Source organism: Megalopta genalis, chromosome 12 (assembly GCF_051020955.1).
Source record: "Megalopta genalis isolate 19385.01 chromosome 12, iyMegGena1_principal, whole genome shotgun sequence".
Classification (NCBI taxonomy): domain Eukaryota; kingdom Metazoa; phylum Arthropoda; class Insecta; order Hymenoptera; family Halictidae; genus Megalopta; species Megalopta genalis.
Window position 1 is genome coordinate 4,523,542 of NC_135024.1, and position 20,321 is coordinate 4,543,862.

The following is a 20,321-nucleotide window of genomic DNA, read 5'->3' on the forward strand; positions in this document are numbered from 1 at the left end:
CCGCGTTCATTTTTACAATTAACTTTTCTTCGACTGTTGGAAAGTTTATTATCTTCATGTAGATTGATCATCGATACATAACTACATTCCAGGATTCATATTTACAACATATGTATATGCTTAAAAAAATTAAGAAACCCAGAAGAAACCAGAAACGATCAACAATTATTCACATCATCTCGATCTCTGTTCGCTCAGATTATTCGAATAAAAAGTGAAGAATTATACGAAGAAATAGATATAATTAATAATAATTAGTTTACATAAATATTTATTTAAAACCATCGGAGAAGATGAAAGAAATGAATTTTAAAGAAGATATGAGTATTGAAAGATAAATGAATTTTTAAGAAGAAATGGATTTCGACTTAATTTTATATAGGTATATAATTTTATTGAAACTCGAAACAATTTTGATTTTATCATTAATAAAAACCATGATAAAAACAATTATTTCTTATCAAATCTTATCACATTTGATGCATGCTATTATTTCCTAAAATCTCTTTATTCCGCTTCCGTAAAATTACATTGCAAACTCTATGAGAAGCTGAATAAAAATTTGTTAAGCGCATTGATTTAGCGACCATTTAGCGTTTCTTTTCATGGGGCGATTGAAGTATCGAAACGTGATTTCGAAATATGTATAGAAAATGGAGTGAGACGCGGCGATCGAGAAATGAATCGGCAATACCGGTTGATCCAAGCCACGAGATCGCGCGAAAAGCGGATCGTCCGCGGCAGAGTGCGTTTCACGGTGCATCGAATAACGCCGGTCGATATCTAGCTTAGGTGTATGAAATTCAATGGAACGATGTTATTGGCAACATTTGAATATTGGCCTCGTGGAGCGCGGGTTTCGGTGCCGGTGAACTCGAATCCAGCTGGAGGCAAAGCGAATTTATCTCGAAGAGATCTGGTAATTTCCACAATAAAAGTGATGCGACTACGCCGCAAACCACATTTCCGTTTATTTGGCCGAATATAATCGTGTATCATTTTTACATCGACTAGCTACTTCGAGAAAGGTGGTAACGCAAAATTTCGTAACAAATAAGGTAATAACAAGTAAGGGTTGAAAACCTCGCTTCAGTTCCAAATCAATTAATTTAAATCTCAAATGAGACTATATTACAATTTAAATGTTTATATAAATTCTTATAAAAAGCAGATACAATTTAAACTTTCTATTTAAATTGCTATAAAGATCGACGCTGCAATTTCATTTCATTCATTTCTTAAAATCGATACGCGCATTGCTATGCAAGAAGTTCGCGAGAGGCTAACTATAATTACCACGAAAGCAGTACATGTGGTAACTGTCATCTACGAGGATTAATGATCGCACCATAGGCCCGAGACGAAAATGACATTTAAGCGTGTACAACGAAAGGGCATAAAGCACCGGCGTGAAAGAATTCATTAAATAACAAAAAAAAAAATCGCTAATGGCACCGAGAGCAACAGCCACCATATCGAAAGTGCTGATAAGAATAACACAAGGGGTTAAAGGAATAAAAGCCTTTTTAGCAGACCGTATTAGCAACGATTAATTTAATTTCACGAGCTGTGTAAGAAGGGGAGGGCATTATGGAGCGAATATTCCAACAACATTAATTTATCGAAAAGAGCCCTCCAGGCATTGCCATATTCGCGTGGAACTCAACTTCTCCCTTGAGCTACAAGTATGTAGCTCAAGATAAAATTCCAGTAAATTTTTCTCAAACTGTTTACATTTTGTAGAGATAATTAATTCGATGTGCAATGATAAATGCTTCTCGATTGATCGCAAACGTTTATACGCCTGCGAAATTGCAAATATTTGGAACGAAAAGATCAACAAGAAAATTCACGCGTTTTACATTTGTTTACAAGGAAACATTATGCACGTGTGTTATGCTGCGATAAAGTACTTTGCTCGCTGCGAGTAACTAATTTGGTACATGTTTTACTCGGAGCAAGATAACAAACAATCGTTTGAAACAATAAACTGTCGAATAATACGTGGAAAGTAGTTTTATCTAAATAGCTAACTTCGAGCAAATTATTTTAACAGAATTTCTTCTTTGAAATACTTCACTCAAACGATATAATATTATGTATAATTAGATCTAAGATTTAGGTTATAAACGAATGAATTGTTTTATCTATTTGATCTCAAAAGAATTTGTCGCAATAAAACGTCCAAAATGCGGTAAATCTACGGCGCGATTAAATGCTGCACATTACATTTATTTATTTGTGAATGCTTCGCACCAGATGGCTTAGTTAGCAAATACAGGATTGTTGCATATATATTCTATATTACACATTATTATTGTTAGTTTCTAACTCTCTCTCTCTCTCTCTCTCTCTCTCTCTCTCTGAACATTGTTTAGAAGGAAATTATAAATTATTTTCAGTATTAAAAAATCTCAAGGTGATCCTCACATTTTTCTAAGAAAAGAAAATAGCAAGAAATTAATTGTTGTCGCGTTTGCTCCTTGTTATATCAAATAATTTTCGTTCGAAACATTTTTTTACATACCAGGTGGTTGACAAGAAAAATTAAGGGGAAGAGTTAAATGACTCACCCTGTCTATCCAAGTAATTTATTCGAATAATCCCCAACGAAGCCTGATACGCGGTCGGTGTAGATTTTCCGTGCCGACATGAAAATAATTCGTTTCGCTGTTACCGGACTAACAAATGTCGTTCCGAGATTCGCAACTAAAAGGAACCCGTTGTGTCATCAAAGTGGGCACTGAGGGATCGCGGATGATGCATTAGACTCCGAGTCGGGAAGTTCCGGAGAAAGGGAAGTTTGATAATCACGTCGCTTTGAGCGCATTATACCGACTTCCTGGTTCCCCGGACGACCACCTAATTAATCAAAATTCATCTGGAAATCCAGATTTTCCTTGATCCCGTGACGCGCGATCCTTTTCTCTGTCGATTTTCCAGAGACTAAAAAGATCAGGAATCTGGAAATTCTTTACTTTCTTTATTATCATTATGATAATAAAGATTGCACAATCTTACAATTTAATAAATATTTAATTTAGCAGTTGAATCAAGTAACTGTTCTATTATCCAATAATCATGTTTTTCCGATTAGTCCAGATAATAGACAGCACTTTCTACTTTCTTTCTTTCTACTGTGATTTATGAAACAATTTTTGCATTACATTTATTACAAATTTATAATAATGTATCGAATAATTCAAACTTTGTTCAAATATGCTAGATGCAACGGGGTTACAAAGCACGATTGCTATAATAAATCTTGTTCTCTCTGCTCTTAAATTATTAAACAAACGATTCTGTGATTCTGCGTCCAATGGACAATTGCAATTAACGTTCGACTCCACTGTCTCGAAGTCGATCTACAAAAATGAGAATTTCTACGAACGTGCAATCCATCGGAACGAATCGATTAATATTACCGCAAAGAGTTCCCGCGTAGGAGTTCGCCATAACCGGGTCTCATATATTTGCAGATGGAGGGACGCAACGTGCGTTAATAATCGCATGCATAATCGGAATCAATCGGCAGACTTTGTCGACGAGATTGTCTCCTCGAGTAATCTGGTCACGATTCATGGATCCCATTTAGTGGATGGAAATCCTCGGCTCGTCCTCCGAGAAATTAATTTACATTTATCCCCCGATTACCGGCGTTGATTAAAATCGAGCTTAGTCAGATCCCGCAACGCCTAGATCCTTCGGGATCTGTTTGCATTCTTAAACGGAAGTCGCCGTGGTTTTCTTTAACACCCAACGGCCTTAGAAATCGTATCCAGCCATCGGCGATACAAAAATATTTCGATTCGCTCGTTAACGATTCCCGAATATATGTGTACAAGGTGTCCCAAAAATGTCTTGCAATCTGGAAATGGGAGATTTCTCGGGTCATTCGAAGTAACTTTTTCCTTAGCGAAAATGCAATCCGCGGCTTCGTTCACGAGTTATTAACGAAAAACGGTGACCAATAAGAGACGAGCTCGGCTAGCGCGTGGTGGCCGAGCGAATGAGTGGGGGAAGTCAAGTTCCGCTCATTGGCTCCGCCGTCACGCGCCAGCCAAGCTCGCCTCCCATTGGCCACTGTTTTTCGTTCATAACTCGTTAACGATGCCTCGGAGAAAATTTTTGTAAAGGAAAAAGTTGCTTCGAATGACCACGGGAACCTCCCATTTCCGGATTACGAGGCATTTTTGGGACACCCTGTACATATATATGAAAAAAGTTTCAGAATTTGTCTCAATGCCTTTTTCAATCACGCATATGTATTATAAATTAACTTTGGAGATACTTCTCTCACATTTTGATTGACTTTTTCTCCAGGCAAGAGCAATCTCGCGCGGCGGCGTGTTACATCAAAATTGAGAAAATTATCCGGAAAAATAGTCAGTCTGGCCTTCCGGGGAGACGCCAGGAGGCTGATTTCAGAACGGGAGGGCGGCAAAGTAGTCTCGGTGATCAAATTTTCATAGCCACGCCGCGTCAGAACCGGCCATTACTTTATTAAACCAAGACGCAGGGAAGAAAACGCGCGTCTGGAATAGTTCCGTTCGTAGAATGTGGGTCGGGCTCCTGTTCGTCCGTAGTACTTTGTACGGGAATCAAGGTAAATATCCGATTACTCGCGAGCAAAAGTTCGCGAGCCGGTAAAGCGTCCGTGGCAGCGTGAAATTTGAAATCCCAGGTCTGCTCGAGTGTTTCTCCGCAAGTTTCCGCGAGTCCGGGCACTCGAAGGATCGCCATCGTGAGAAAAGGAATTTCCGAAATAAGAAAGCGACACCCCGGGAGACTCCTTTGAAGCTTGATCGCAGACGCGAGTTCTCTCGACCCTCGTTGCACGGGGTGCTCGCGAAATTGTGACAGAAAAGAATGATTCTATTGGAAACAATAAGGCGAAGACCGGCCACCCAGAATCCTGTGAATTAATTCCTTATTGTTGTTCACGTCGTGTGCTTCGTACTGTACAAATTCAATTTATAATATCAGGACGGACTGGCGTAGTTTGGGTACGCTTTTGGAGATAACTCAGTATGATTTAGTCGGTGTCCTAATTCAACGTCGCGCCGACATGTTCCAGTGACAAAATCATTGTTGTCCAGCCAACCGACCAACACACGAGATTAACCCAAACGAACCAAATCGTATGGTCCTGCCTACAATTTAGATGCTCGACTCTAAATGTTTCATTCATTTTGGCGAAAATATAGTTATTGTTGACCAACATTGTGCATAGAATTAAAAAGTGAAATAGTACATTTCTATATTAAAGTAGAGAAGGTGAGAATACATTTAATTAATCGAATAGTTGAATACGTATACAGGTAATTATTTTCTGATAAAGAGGTAATAATTAACTACTTAAGATGCACTCAACACCAGAAGAACATTGGTTCTTGTTTTTATTAAACAGAATCAATATATGTTCACTATGCGATTGGAATATTGCGTTCTGAAATAATCAGATTTTATAAAAGTATAAATTATGTTTTATGTAAGAAGATGAAAAATACTCTTGGATCAAATTAACACATTAAAGGCGGAAGTCGTAGTACTACGATTTATCTCGACTTCTCATAAATATGTACTTCAAAACATTTTTTGTAATTAGTGTTTAGTTCTTTTTTAATATTTCTTTTAGTTTTAAGAGTTTAAATAAACTTTTTTAAGTCTAAATTTTTTTATGATTACACAAAATATCGCCCGCTCTAGGACGAAATCCTAGCATACTTTCGTCAAGATCCCACGCCTTTAATGTGTTAAGAGAAAACATAACACAAAGTGCATAAAATGCACAAAAAAAGATATTGCATCAAGTTGCCTTACTTAGCAAAATCTTCTTATAAATCTTTTAAATCTTTTAAGTTCAAGAGAAGTTGCACGTTAAAAATCCCTTCATAATTGTAATTCTAAATCCGTATATCTGTCTTAATAAAGTTGATCATTTTCCAGGTGCCATCATGGCGCTGATACTGTCACACAGATTTTTGTACACCTCTGAAGTGCAACGCGACCTTCGCAGCGTTAAAGAGAAAAATCGAACGTCCAATCTGTAGTCTATTTTTACAGTTTGATTGGATGCAAAAAAAAGTCTGGTATATTGCTGCCATTGATAAACAAATTGAAGAATTTTCTGTTCTTTTTTCCAGTTAAAAATCCTGGTCGTACAAAAGTCACGTATTGCTGAATCGAATTCAGCCGATGCGTCAATTTATGACCGGATTTCAGATCTTCATTCTGCATCTCTCGAAGAAAAAAAAACACTAGCTATCTAAGAATTACCTTCTTCGTTTAATATTTTGTATAAGTTAATAATAATGAATTCATACTCTTTGATTCCAATCCCTCCACTGTTTCAAATTAGAGCTGCTTCTTTTCGTCATAAATTCATAAAATCCGCAGTCTATTTATAACCATTTCTACAGGGCGGCCACTGAAAAACTGAAAAGTTTGAAAAAGTTGTTCATTTTCAATCTTTTTCTTTTCTTTTCTTGCAGGTACTAGAGCATCCCTTGGAAATTAATCATTAATACGGAAAAATATCCATTAATTATATTTCCAAATAAAATAATACAAAATTTAAAAAACAAACACGCGTTTATGAAAGTTATTTTTCTTTTATATCATCCAGTCGTTCAGTGGCCATCCTGTAATTGTTGAATAAATTCGAAGAAATAATATCCCACATTCTCGACTGATCATTACGAAGGATCGTTACCTTCTATCACAGTTTCGGAGTCACCCAGTATAACAATCCCTACTTCGCCCACGGACCCCACTATTTATCCCTTCTGACAATCCATTCAGGCGAACCGTCGATCGAGTGTTTTCAATTAAGAGACTCTGCGAGGACCGCGCATCGATTTCCGAGCTCGGATCTAGATTCATTAAAGTCGGTGAAAAAAAAATGAGGAATTCAGGGAACCTCCATCGATAGGCAGTGTCAATACGATGATTTTTCTTGGACGAGGAAACAACTCCATCGGGAAGTCGGGATTGTCGGCATCGATTTCCGGTACACGAAATGTTTCCAAAGCTTTGAACGTTCTTTTTTTCCTGAACGCTGTTGTTTAATCCCCTTTCTTTGAAGCAATTTCCAATTAAAAATAAGATAACACGGTTTTTCACGATGCTTCCGATATTAATCCTCGCGAGGCTGATGGAATTTCCTATTTGGTGACAGTTTTTACTGAAATATATCAAAGCATTGTTTTGAATCTAATTCTCTCTACGTAATTCAAGTAAGTCGAAATAACATAATTAGCCAACGGATTTTTATAACAAAAATAAGTACAAGAAACATGGAACAGTAAAAGCATTTAAAGAATTTTGAAATACTGCCGTATCATCTTCGACGCATCAAAATTATTAACAGAAGACATAAATGTCTATACAGGGTGTTCCACAATTATTTTAACAGCCGAAAATGAGGGGTAGCTGAGGTCATTTGAAGTAACTTTTTCCTTTGCGAAAATGCGATCTGCGGCTTTGTTTACGAGTTATTAACTATCCGGATTTTTTTTACTACGTAACAGTGATATTCTTAAGAAAAACGCAGTTCACCTTTACTTTAGGACGTCTAAAGAATATTTACTAATTTTTCGGACCCGAAATAGTAAGTAATTTAACTGTGACGGCCGTTTTAATTTTCTAGTGTGCATGACACCTTGTGTGTAACATATGAAATTTTTAAGCAAGGTGTACAGTGAATAACCTTGACATAACCTTGACATAATCTTCACTGTACACCTTGCTTAAATATTTCATATGTTGACCTTGACATGTCAAGGTTATGTCAAGGCCATGACAAGGTCAACTTCATATTTCTCTAACAAACATATCCCTTACGTCCTTTAACACGATTATTATTGATTAAATTAGCATTGCGAATAATTCGTTGAACTGTGTTCGGACACGGAATTATTTAAATTAAAATATCATCTATGTACTTTATTAATCTTCACTGCACACCTTGCTTAAAAATTTCATATGGTGACCTTGACATGACCTTGAAATAACCTTGACATGACCTTCACATGACCTTGACATAACCTTGACATGACCTTCACAAGACCTTCACATGACCTTGATATAACCTTCACATGTCAAGGTCATGTGAAGGTTATATCAAGGTCATGTGAAGGTCTTGTGAAGGTCATGTCAAGGTTATGCCAAGGTCATGTGAAAGTCATGACAAGGTCAACTTTATATTTCTCTAACAAACATATCCCATACCTCCTTTAACACGATTATTATTTATTAAATTAGCATTGTGAATCATTCGTTGAACTGTGTTCGGACACGGAATTATTTAAATTAAAATATCATCTATGTACTTTATTAATCTTCACTGCACACCTTGCTTAAAAATTTCATATGGTGACCTTGACATGACCTTGACATATTGGACAGACAATTTGGTATGTCTTGACAATTTGAAAATACTGTTGCATTATTTGAAGCAATACAGACATTTATTTCTTCTCCTAACAATTTTGATATAATTATAAAATTAATTAAGATAATTATGATTGAATTATAAAACAATTAAAGAAAGAATGAAAAGATGCAGGAACTACTCAGACGTTCTTTCCTTCCTTTCTTCAATTATTTTATCGAGTTACAAATAATGCAATCTATCTCTAAAATAATTAAGTGTTTTTATTGTTGACTCAGTTTTGTTATAAATACATCAAATCCACAGACTAGTCGCAAACATGTTTATGAAGTTTACCATTTATATTAAAATGAACAACCGCTCCAAAAACGTCGCCCTCAAAATCACGGAGCAGATGATCGAATCGGTCGTCCTTTGCGAGAAGGGCCTCAATCGCCGGGATCGATCTTCGACCGTCCTCTGTTTAATAGAAAAACGTCGGCGCAGATTAACGCGGACGCTCTCGACCGCGAAAACTGCGCCGTGAAATCGCGGAACAAGAACGTGGATCCCGGCGCAGGGCGGCTATCGGGCGAGCGAACGGCGAAATGAAAGGAACCTTCAATCCGTCAAATTCTGAGAGATGAAAACTATCGACCTCTCGAGCGATGCTCCGGGGCGCGCTCGGCCGCGACCCCCCCGAGATGCCGATTGTCGATCAGATTCGCGGGGCCGCGCAATAGGACCCGACATATTAAAAAAGTTCCTTGCGCCTTTGCGCGTCGCGCCGTAACCGGACGATGGTAAAACGTTTGTCCTACAACGACGGAAATTCAGGAAGTTTCCCGGTCACCGGATTTGAAAAAGAGACCTGGGACAGCGCCCGGAAATGCTTGGCGACAATTTATGGCAGCGAACTTCTCTGTTTGCCCGCGACAGTTTGGGTGTCTGTTTCAATTCGCATTAAGGATCCGAGCTCGCCAACTCGAGGATCTAGCGTTGCTATCCACTGTACACAGTTTGCAAACAATTTGGTTCGGTCGCTTTTGGGAACCACGTTTACACTTTTGTGGTCATGATTCTCTTACGGTGTTCCAAGTCAAAGAACACGAGCACATCTTTGACAATTACGCCTTCGCAATTACTTTTTAACAATGTCTCTGTGATCTATTTGAGAAGTGTGCAAGTTATCGTGTACATTTTATTTTCTCAATATTTTGTTTCAGTAAAATATATAATTATTTTAATTTTATCAAATATATAATTTTATGTAGAATATCACGAAGAAATGGCGATATTTTGTCTTACGACGAATATACTCGTCAATTTAGCATATTATTATTATTGGAGCATGCAAGAGAAAGTAAACATTTTTCTGTCGAATTCGATTGCTATAAGGTGATAATTGGACTGCGAATCTAATTGTAAAAGCAAAATAAATATCGTCAAGTGTGAGCAAGGCAAGCTAAATGAAATTGGTTTCCTCTTTTCAATAATTATAGGAAATCGAAAATGGTATATCAATATCTTTGAATTCTTCCTATCTTTTCACTGTTTTGCATTTGATCCATTCATTTTTGCATTAATACATAAAATTAGCAGTTCAAACACCGTTGGAGAATTGAATTAATATTTGACTTTCCTTGTGAAAAATACATTGACGATTCAGAAGCCGACCAGTGTAAGTCCATAAAAACGAATTACGTAATGCACATATCTTTATCATAGGATTTTTCGGTCGATAAATCAACATAATCGATTTCTTGATGGATAAGCAATAGATGGCAGCACTTATATTGAATAATTAACAAAATTCGGAATAATTAACAAAATTATTCAGAGAGAATTTCTTTTCTAAAAAAACACTGGCATTTTTCTTTTGTTTCTCTTCTGGTTAAGTTCATTCGTACCTTATCATACGATAAAAATTGTGCTTTGTATTATTATTTTTTATAAGCTTTTTTTACAGCTAATTTGCAAAATTCATATTTATCTCAATTTTAAAGTTAATGGACTTACACTAATCAGCTTCTGAGAATGATTTAGTCGTGCAGAAAAGTGCGAAACTTGTTTTCATATAAATGCTTTCATTATTTTCATCTTCGAACTACGCTAAATTAATTTCATCCGAATTTATTTTGAAACGTAGAAGTGAAACGAACGATATAAAAACGCACTACAGAAATTCGTGACTCGAATAAAATGCATCGTGATACATTATTTCGAACGTCCTTGCACAAAAAATTGACCGTAAAAATAAGCTACTAATTAGCGAATTTTCTCGAACAGATTGGTGGATCAAAAGGATCAAAGCGATCTCCGTGGGCATTTATGAAGAATCATTTGGATGCAATTGAATACTTTCCGCGCGATATGTAACCCTTGAACATTGTTGGAAAGATTTCAGGTCATCGAGGTTCTCCAATAAATTAATTCCAAATAATTATTGGATTCCGACATGCAAAAGCATTATTGGATTCCGATGGAAAATATACGATGTAATATTGTGGTAGGTATCGCTAATACGGTGATTATGATGATAACTTTGCTATCGAAAAATCACAAAGTGGAACGTTTAATATCCAGAGGATACGGTTGGATCTTTTTGGATCAACGTTTAACAATCCCGTGGAAATGTATATTCGAAACGGTTTCGATAGCCAATTAATTGTCTAGGAAATTGTAGACGATTGAACTGACACATTTAAAAGTGAATTTCACGATTCGCTGATTCGAAAAACCAATTAAATTCGTTAAACGAAACACGGAACGAAACTAACGAACGGGATACGCTCATTTTACGCACACTATTCCGCAATCACTATTTAAATCCGCAGTTAAGTGCGCATTCGAATGAAACTGAGCGGCAGCCTAAGCGATCGAATCTTTAAATCTCCTTCGACGGTAAGATTAGCCGAAGATTGTGAAACGAATTGATTTTGTAAACAAAAGGGGCTTGCTTATCCATTTGCGCAAATTGATTAATGAGATCATGATCATTTGTCACGATTAGACTGCGGATTTTATGCATCTATGGCAAACGGAAGTAATTAATTTGAACTTATTAAAAATATTAGAGAAACGAAATACATTGCGCAATTGACGAAAATCATTTTTATTTTGCATAAAAATCCGCTGTCTGGTCACGCGATGTGTCTGTTCTTAAATCGCATGCTCGATTTTCATAAATCACGCGCATATAATAAAAACATTGGTAATAATAAAAAAAAGTGGTGTTACTAAATATTATATGAATAGCTTTTAAAAAGTATACTTCGAAGGTATCTGCATTCGTAACGTATTAAAATGATTATAAATCCATCGATAACCTGTTTAATTGACCTGTAATTAGCCTGTAAGATTTAAGTTGTTTAACCCGAGAAAGATAACCTACGTCGCAGAGGCGCCTGCGAAAGACTGTTGATTTTTGTTAATTTTTCATAGAGGTCTAGTGATTGAAGTTTAAAATTACTTAAAATATAAAAAAATATAATATAAATGCATTTTATTTTTACAATAATGCCAAACCTTTAAAATGACTAGATTAACTTAAATAAATATCCATTGTTAGTATAAAATTGACGCCTTAGAAAAGCATGCGCCTCTGAAGCGTATGGTTATCTTTTACGTACGTTGTCATATGGTTATCTTTCTAGGGTTAAGTTGTTTAATTAACAACGAAATTAGTTGTATCGTATTTTCGAAATTGTCGGATGCAAAATTTCACGGGATTTGACACAGTTCCATTCTCTCTCTCTCTCTCTAATTCGCCGAATGCATTGTTCAAGGCGAGAAATGTAATTTTTCTCGCTCGCAAAGATTTTAAGACGGGAGAACGTTTTTATTTTTTCCGCGGGAACTTTTCATATTTTTGCGAGCTGGTATTCTTAACACCGGGACACGGAATTTTCGAGCGACAGTAAAACAGACTTCGCTCATCCTCTTTCGTTCTGTAGGATCAGAAAGGGATAGACGCCAGCAATAAATTATAAATAGACACCGCGGAATGCTTCTCGTAGAAATTAACATATAAATACGAAAAGTTCGCAGCTTCTTCACTTGACATTTTTCCGCGGTGTTTCCGGGAACAGAGGCGAGGTTCATTTGCAAGTATCGGGCTTTGATGGGATCAAAACCGTAAATATACAGACAGACGCGAAACAAAGGAGCGTGCATACGTTTTCTTTTTTTTTTACAACGATTTTACAACCACGATTCACGTGGTAAATGTTTTAAATTTAAGTTCGAAAACAAATGCTTGATATCAACACTTTACGGTGACAAATATTCTCGACCGAAACGTGCATTATTCAGTTTCGTTATTGATAAACTGCGGGACTTTATGCGTTTACATGTAGATTTGCAATGGGCGTGTGAACGTGCATATTAAGAAAAATTAATTGTTATCGTTTTAATTTTCACGGAATATGCGATCCGAATATGCGCAATTTTTAAATGTATCACAATGCTGGACCAATGATTTCTGGAATTTCTGAGCACCGATATTCGCCCACAAAAGAACTCGCATTCCCCAGAGATACATCGACCTCGTGCACTCGAATAGTATTCTCTAATGGTACTCACCTGAACAACAGGAATCCTAGTCCAGTGACCGCAGCTCGCCTGACGTCATCGTTCACATCCGAAACCTACACGAAAATTCATTCGCATTAGTACAAAGATAATGAACCACTTCGATCGTTGTTCCATGACCTTATACTAATCTTATCTATTTTTAGAAGCCCACATGTGTCTACACACTGAGCTTGCCGTAATCTTGTAGACTGACATCAAATCAACCAAAGGTACTGCTAAAATTAAATTCTCATCGATACGAATTGTAACTACTTTGCTCTTTAAATAAAATTCGTTTAGTCCAATTTCATTTTATGTTAACCCTTTCTACATAACTATCTTTAATTTAGATGTTTCGCTGTATTTACCTTCTCAATAATATTTGAGATTATGAGCCTACGTTCAACTTTCTTTTTTCTATCCGATATAGAGGATTGTTATTAACATTCGCAAACGTAACTTCAACGACAACACTTTGATAATGCTTGATGATACTTTTTAATTATTATTGAAAAGAACAGTAGATATTAAATATTTTTTAAATTGAAAATAATGAAATCTAAGTTACTGTATCCTTGTTTTATTGTTATCATCGAACAAGAAATGTTACTAATTAATTCTTATTACCATACCATGGTATCCAAATTTATTATTTCTAAGAAATAAGAAAATGCAGTGAAGGAACTGTTGTAATTGGGAAATCGGTAAATAAATTCTGCTACTACTGTTGTATTACCGAAAACAAAATCTGTAAACACGGACCATTGCACGAATTGACAAGGAATATTGTTAGAAATATTTGCTCATCAAATATCTGTCCCTATACCATAGCTGAGCATGTATTAAGACTCTAGTATTCTCTGAACAACTGTATCGTCATACGAATCTCGAGTGGCCATCAATTTCCCTTTGTTTTCATTTCGTAAGTGTGCAAACTATTGTAATCATTGTCACGTTATCTCCGTGGGCATTAATTTCCTCAGAGCTTAATCTCGTACAAGAATTCGATAACGCGTAGCAATCTGCGACATCGATCTCGAACGAAGGTCACGTGCGTGTATGGTTACCGAACCGGAAGAACGTTCACAAATTATGAACAAACAAACTCGGTCTAGAGGATTGTACGCAAATTTGCTGTTTCAATTTGCGTTATCTGCTTGAACAAGATCTCCATAATCCTACGATTGCATTCGTAGCGGATAGACAGCTTTTCCTTTCGCAGGGCGTGCTCCATTTTGGCATTAGCAAACAGTGTCGAAATAGATAAGCGCTAGTTTTGGAACTTCGACAGAAGACGATGAACGAAATCGAGGATAAACATATGTAAAAACTAGACCGTGGGTCCACATGGAAGATAAAAATTGTCTGCAACAATTGCAAAAAAAAAATACAATTGTAAATTCTTCTTCGAACAATTGTAACGACCGTGCAAATAGCCTGGACTTTAAGATGCTCGCGAACGTAAATTCTTCTGACGTTTTTACTACAGTTCTGGTTTCCATCTGCTTGACATAAATCATTATTAACGCTATAACTACCAAGTACTAAACGTGACTGACACACGTTGCTTTCAGATATCGACAAAATTGATTTTATCTATATTTTGCACAACTTCTATTAAAATATCTACTTGAACAGAGAAGTTAGTTAACAAAGTTATTCACGTTAATATTTGTATAACTTCTACCATAAAACTCAAGCGTCTGTTCTAGTATTAAACCTTTGAAGTTCTATGTCGATCCAGACTCGACATTGACGTTTGCATTAATAGTTACATATTTTGCTGATCTACATTCCATTGGTAAATAATGATAGCATGGTATGGTATATTATATTATAAAGTTATCTTACACTAATGTGACTTTTAAATTATCCTAACAATTTTGTTTAGTGAACAATATACACGTCAGAAAAAATACCACCCCTTGTTTCTTGGAACGAGCAAAAATGCGACTTATGGCGCTACGATTCTAACCCGCCCAATTAATAAAGACGGAATCTGGTAATTGTGAGTGACTGTTCCATTATCCAATCTCGCTCTGCTTAGCCCGGATAATCGTGGTTCCACGGTAGCATTTGCTAGAGTGCGAACTGTCGAAGACTGACATCAAAAGCGTGAACCCCCTTCAGATTTAGGAGACTAGATCTCGAAGGTGCACGAGCGACAGCTCTCAAACTGCGTGCACGTCTCTATCCACTCGAGAATAGAGTCTCGCGTGTCTTGTTCCGCGAGCAGAATAGACACAGCTATCGTGTCGCGAGTTGTCGAAGAGTAGTTCTGCTCGCGTCGCTGTAGAATCCTCGTAATTCCGGCGCGGGGGAGTGAAACTACTGGCTGCGGCACGGCATAAAATTGACGATGAGCACTCACAGCAACGTGCAGCAGCTTCCGGATGGCCTGATTGTTTCCAGTGCCGCAATAGGCCATCGCGAGGGTGTACATGCCGCTCCGGCGAAGTATCGGATCTTTATCGGCGCAGAGGGAGGTCAGCAGAGGGTCGGCTTCCTCGAGACGGCCGTACATGGTGAACGCGATGCCGACGGCCAATCCACGGAGGATCTTCTCGTGCTGCGTTTCCTGGGCGTACTGTAATAAAAACAGATACGTGTAACGGATACAGTCGAAAAGTTTACGAGCATGGAACGAAAACATCGCTTGCCCGAAATGGAAACATTTCATTAACCCCTCCTAAGATGTATACGAAGAAATATCTTTCATATCTAAGAAATATGAATGTTATTAATTACTTTTTTAAATCGAAACAAAATTTCATTCTTCTGTTATCAATATCCGATAGACTCTCGTGTAATGCGAGTTCCTACAACGCGAATTTCTTTAAAGCGACAAAGATATTGCGAGTTGAATAAGGGTTCCGATAACCGACGGAACCTGTCATTTTGTATATTTATTTTATATTTGTTTGTATATTTGTTGTATATTTGTTTTATAACCCGTCGGTTATAATTTATATTATTCATATATTATATAATTTATATTATATATAATAATATTTATTATATAATAATAATTATAATATTTATCATATTTATTATATAATAATAATTATAATATTTATTATATTGTGGCGGACCAGACATAAAAAGACACGTCCTTCAAAAGCGGGGTGTGCATATGCCATTTTCGGGTTTTCCCGACGCAAGGTGTACACACCGCAATAAAACAATAAAAACGTTGGGACACAGCTTCGGACCATAGGTCCCGGATCACCCCGGTCGGAAAATCTTCGGGAAAGGCCTTCGCCCTTCCCAAGGACTTTCCCTTACCAATTTCAATACGTTCTCCCCAATAAATACGAGGACCTCTCGACCGGGAGACGTCAGTTAGCAAGTTTTCCTCCGACTCTCAATGTGTCCATATTTCTGTCTCATCCGTCACTCGTTTACCTTTACCTTTTACACACTGTACCCCCCTCATCGCCTTTTGTTACAAGTTACATTAAAGTTCTCGTTATATAAAAACCAAAAAAACTCTCTCGGATTATTTTATATAAACCGTCGCAGTAACCCCTGCGACACAAAATATAATAATAATATTTATATTATATAATATAATTCATATATAATTTACGATAATTCATATCGAAAAGATACATTTATGAGTTATTTATTGAATTTATATGTTATTTACGGCAAATGTTACAATAACGCTTGCTAAAAATCAGAATAAATGTCTTATTGTTACTTTTATAAACTAATATAAAACAGCTGTTTTTTGTGCTCCGTAAATCTAGTGTTAAGAATTAGTTTCTCGTTTCATGGATTTCGATTATCGCTCACGTAACGAATAACTTTCACATCTTATACAGAAGATAGCAAGTCGTACAAACAATTGTTACACTATCATTGACAACTTACTGAGCTTAAGAGCACTATTATTTCTACCATTGTTTGCGTGTTTCCTCTCGATTGCGAGAAGTTTCTGTTGTATAATCTCTAGAAAACTTATAATTGAATTATCGCGTTGATCCGTTTAGACCATTTTTAATACTTGTTTACAACTATATTATTTACAACTAGACGTCGTATCTAGGTATACGTTAGAAACGAGCTTAAACATCTCTTTTTACACGATAATTCTGAAAAAGGGATTACAGAAACCAGTCACTCTTGATCCGCCGGTTAGATCACAATTGTAATAGCTATTGCAACTGAAATATTATAGATAGATGATTTAATGTTTCAATATAGCGCATGCAGTAATTTCTCTAGCAGTGTCACAATTTTGCGGTATCATGAGTGTCGCGGTGCTATTGGGTTGGCAACTAAGTAATTGCCGATTTCACAGTTATAGATGTCTCTTACTCCCATTTTTATGATATCCGTAAATGTTATATTATAAAATTATTATTATTATTATTATGTTATTTTTTATTATCCGTGAATGTTAACAACTGGACAAATTGAATGCAGCGGTCAAGGAAAAGCGACCAGAATTGGTCAATCGTAAAGGTGTCATTTTCCAGCAGGACAATGCTAGGCCGCACACGTCCTTGTCCACTCGGCAAAAATTGATGGATGTTGGTTGGGAATTGATGTTACATCCACCATATAGCCCTGATCTCGCGCCATCGGATTACCACTTATTTCGATCCCTGGACAACTCCCTTCGTGGTAAAACTTTTAATGATGATGACGCTGTAAAATCTCACTTAACTGTTTTTGGCCGAAAAGGATCAGACTTTCTACGAGCGTAGAATTTTCAAGTTGTCAGAGAGATGGCAAAAGGTCATCGAACAGAATGGAAAATACGTTACAGATTAAACTTCATTTCAAGTAAAAAAAAATTTTTTATTTCATTGAACAAATCGGCAATTACTTAGTTGCCAACCCAATATTTTCTAGCTACATTGATGCGAAGGTTCGTCGAAGTCAATCAAGCGTACGATGCGTCACGCGCCACAAATTTACGGAAGTCAGCAAAAAATGATTTGTTTGGGTGTGAGTCAAGTAAGAAAAACCGTCGAGCTACAAGGTACGTGACCAGACGCAACGACTGTGATGGTCAAGTTCTCCGTCGAATCGTGGCATCTGGCCTACGAGTGTCGCTCGAATAAAAACATCTGGTTTACTAGTGTCTGTCGAACGTAGGCCCGAATAGCATAACTTCGCTGATATTTTCTTTCGAATGACATATACACGTGGCTTCTTTGACGTTGCCTTTAATATTTCATATGTAGTTCAGAATTGGTTTCTCTAATGCTTTTTTCGTAAATAAAATAAGACACGTATAATGAATAAATATGGTTTAAAGCATGTCGTATTTGGTATCATTTGAATTAGAAGAATTTGAGCAATATATTAAACAAATTTGCACGTACAAAAAAATTAGAAATAAAAAAGTTGAGTCATCGTTCTTATTCTAGCATTACTATGTAGTCATTCTTTCGAATGACATATACACATGGCTTCTTTGACGTTGCCTTTAATATTTCATATGTAGTTCAGAATTGGTTTCTCTAATGCTTTTTTCGTAAATAAAATAAGATACGTATAATGAATAAATATGGTTTAAAGCATGTCGTATTTGGTATCATTTGAATTAGAAGAATTTGAGCAATATATTAAACAAATTTGCACGTACAAAAAATTAGAAATAAAAAAGTTGGATCATCGTTCTTATTCCAGCATTACTATGGATTCATATCAATGTACACTCATACACGAAAGTATTCGAACGCTTACGTTTCTAACATTCAATTAATGAAATATATGTGTTAAACTGAAGCATTTGATATAAAATGACACATATAACAAGGGATGGTATAATGTGGTGCCCGCATTCACCGAAAAAAAAAGTCCCGATTTAAACCTCACTGAACATTTATGGGATGAAGTGGAAAGACGATTAAGAAATACGGTTGTTACTTCGAAAGAAGTGTTAAAACGAAATATTATTGAAATATGGCAATCAATAGATGCAAATGTTACTTCTAAGTTGGTCCACTCAATGGAAAACAGACTTGGAGCTGTTATAAAAGCAAAAGGTGGATCAACTTCCTATTAAAACCTTTAATCGTACAATTTAAATAACTATTAATTGTTTCGTTCGAATACTTTTGTGAGCCATTTCTGGTACGTGTTTACAATAAATGTACTGTAAGAACGCTATATATTGAATTATTTTCTAATTTTGCTTACGCAGTCTTAAGACCCATCCCTTGTTGTATGTGTCACATTATATCAAAATAATATTTAACATATATTAATATATTAACATATATATATTTTATTAATTGAATGTTAGAAACGCGTAAGCGTTCGAATACTTTCGTGTGTGAGTGCACATCGATTGATCGCAGCCTTTTTTTGCCGACTGCCCCAAGAAAAATCGTGTCTTATGGTCCCTTGTGAAATACACTTTCAATTCCTACAAAGTTCAGCAGATTGATCTAAACGCAAGTACCACGTGAAATTGACTGTATACGAATAAAACGACGCAGACACAAAGGTGTCGAAACAGTTACTGCAAAGGTATGGTATTTTCCTTTCTGCTGTGTTCAGCAAAGTTCTCGAGAAATTGTATCATCGCTGCAATTGCACCCCGATGACAGTATCGTCGCGTAGAAATAGGACGGAGTCGGTGCGATATCATCGCGAGCCGGCGACATGTCCACGATGGAAACCCATTGAAATGAAATCCACCTGCGCTCCGGACAGGTGGAACAACCCTGACAAAGCGAAGCAGTTTGTCCTGTACTCATTTTCCCGACGGTGGTAAGTGGATTTCGTTGTTCCTCAGGGGTAACTGTCTCGCGAAGAAATACGGGACACCGAGGAGACGATAGTTCCGCAAATAAATCGGCGAAGATTATGCGCGCACCGGTCATCCGCGAAGCGTTACGCTTTATGGAGAAAAATCGTACGCCCCATGACGTCCTTCTTCTGCCCGCTCACTTCTCACTGTGTCGCTAATGACTAGGGATGGGATCAAGTTTGACACAGTAATTTCTCCCAGAAATGTCCGAAGAATTGGAATTCGAGGAATTGAAAACGGCAGATCTGAGAATACTGAGTCGCGATTATTCGAGCCTCGCGGCTCGCTTTTATAGAAACTCGGTGCAGTCGGCAATAAAAAAAGCAGCAGTCAGCATGCCGGTGTACATTAACCCTTTGCACTCGAAGTTTTTTTTGAGTCATATTACCAGCAACTCGAAGCCATTTTAGTGAAAAGATCATATTCACATGTATGTTCATGATATAAGCATTAAAAGAAAAGTCATCGTTGTATGTTATTATTTTTTTAATTGTTTATGGATACAAACGTCATTTGTCACCAACAGCGAAACATCCTATAACTAATTTTTACGATTTGTTTTTGTTCTTATGTTAAAAACTGAAAATTATTTGCATT

The 20,321-nt window shown here is 36.7% G+C and overlaps 1 protein-coding gene across 1 annotated transcript in view; it reads right to left on the reverse strand.

Annotated features, from left to right (window-relative positions):
- Rpn2 (Regulatory particle non-ATPase 2) overlaps positions 1-20,321 on the reverse strand; it is a 118,331-nt gene that overhangs the window by 88,790 nt on the left and 9,220 nt on the right. Inside the window, exons 9-10 of the mRNA XM_033484738.2 lie at positions 15,321-15,536; positions 12,959-13,023 (exon numbers count right to left, since the gene is read on the reverse strand). Coding sequence (XP_033340629.2) covers positions 12,959-13,023; positions 15,321-15,536 — 281 coding nt within the window. The remainder of the gene's footprint in view (positions 1-12,958; positions 13,024-15,320; positions 15,537-20,321) is intronic.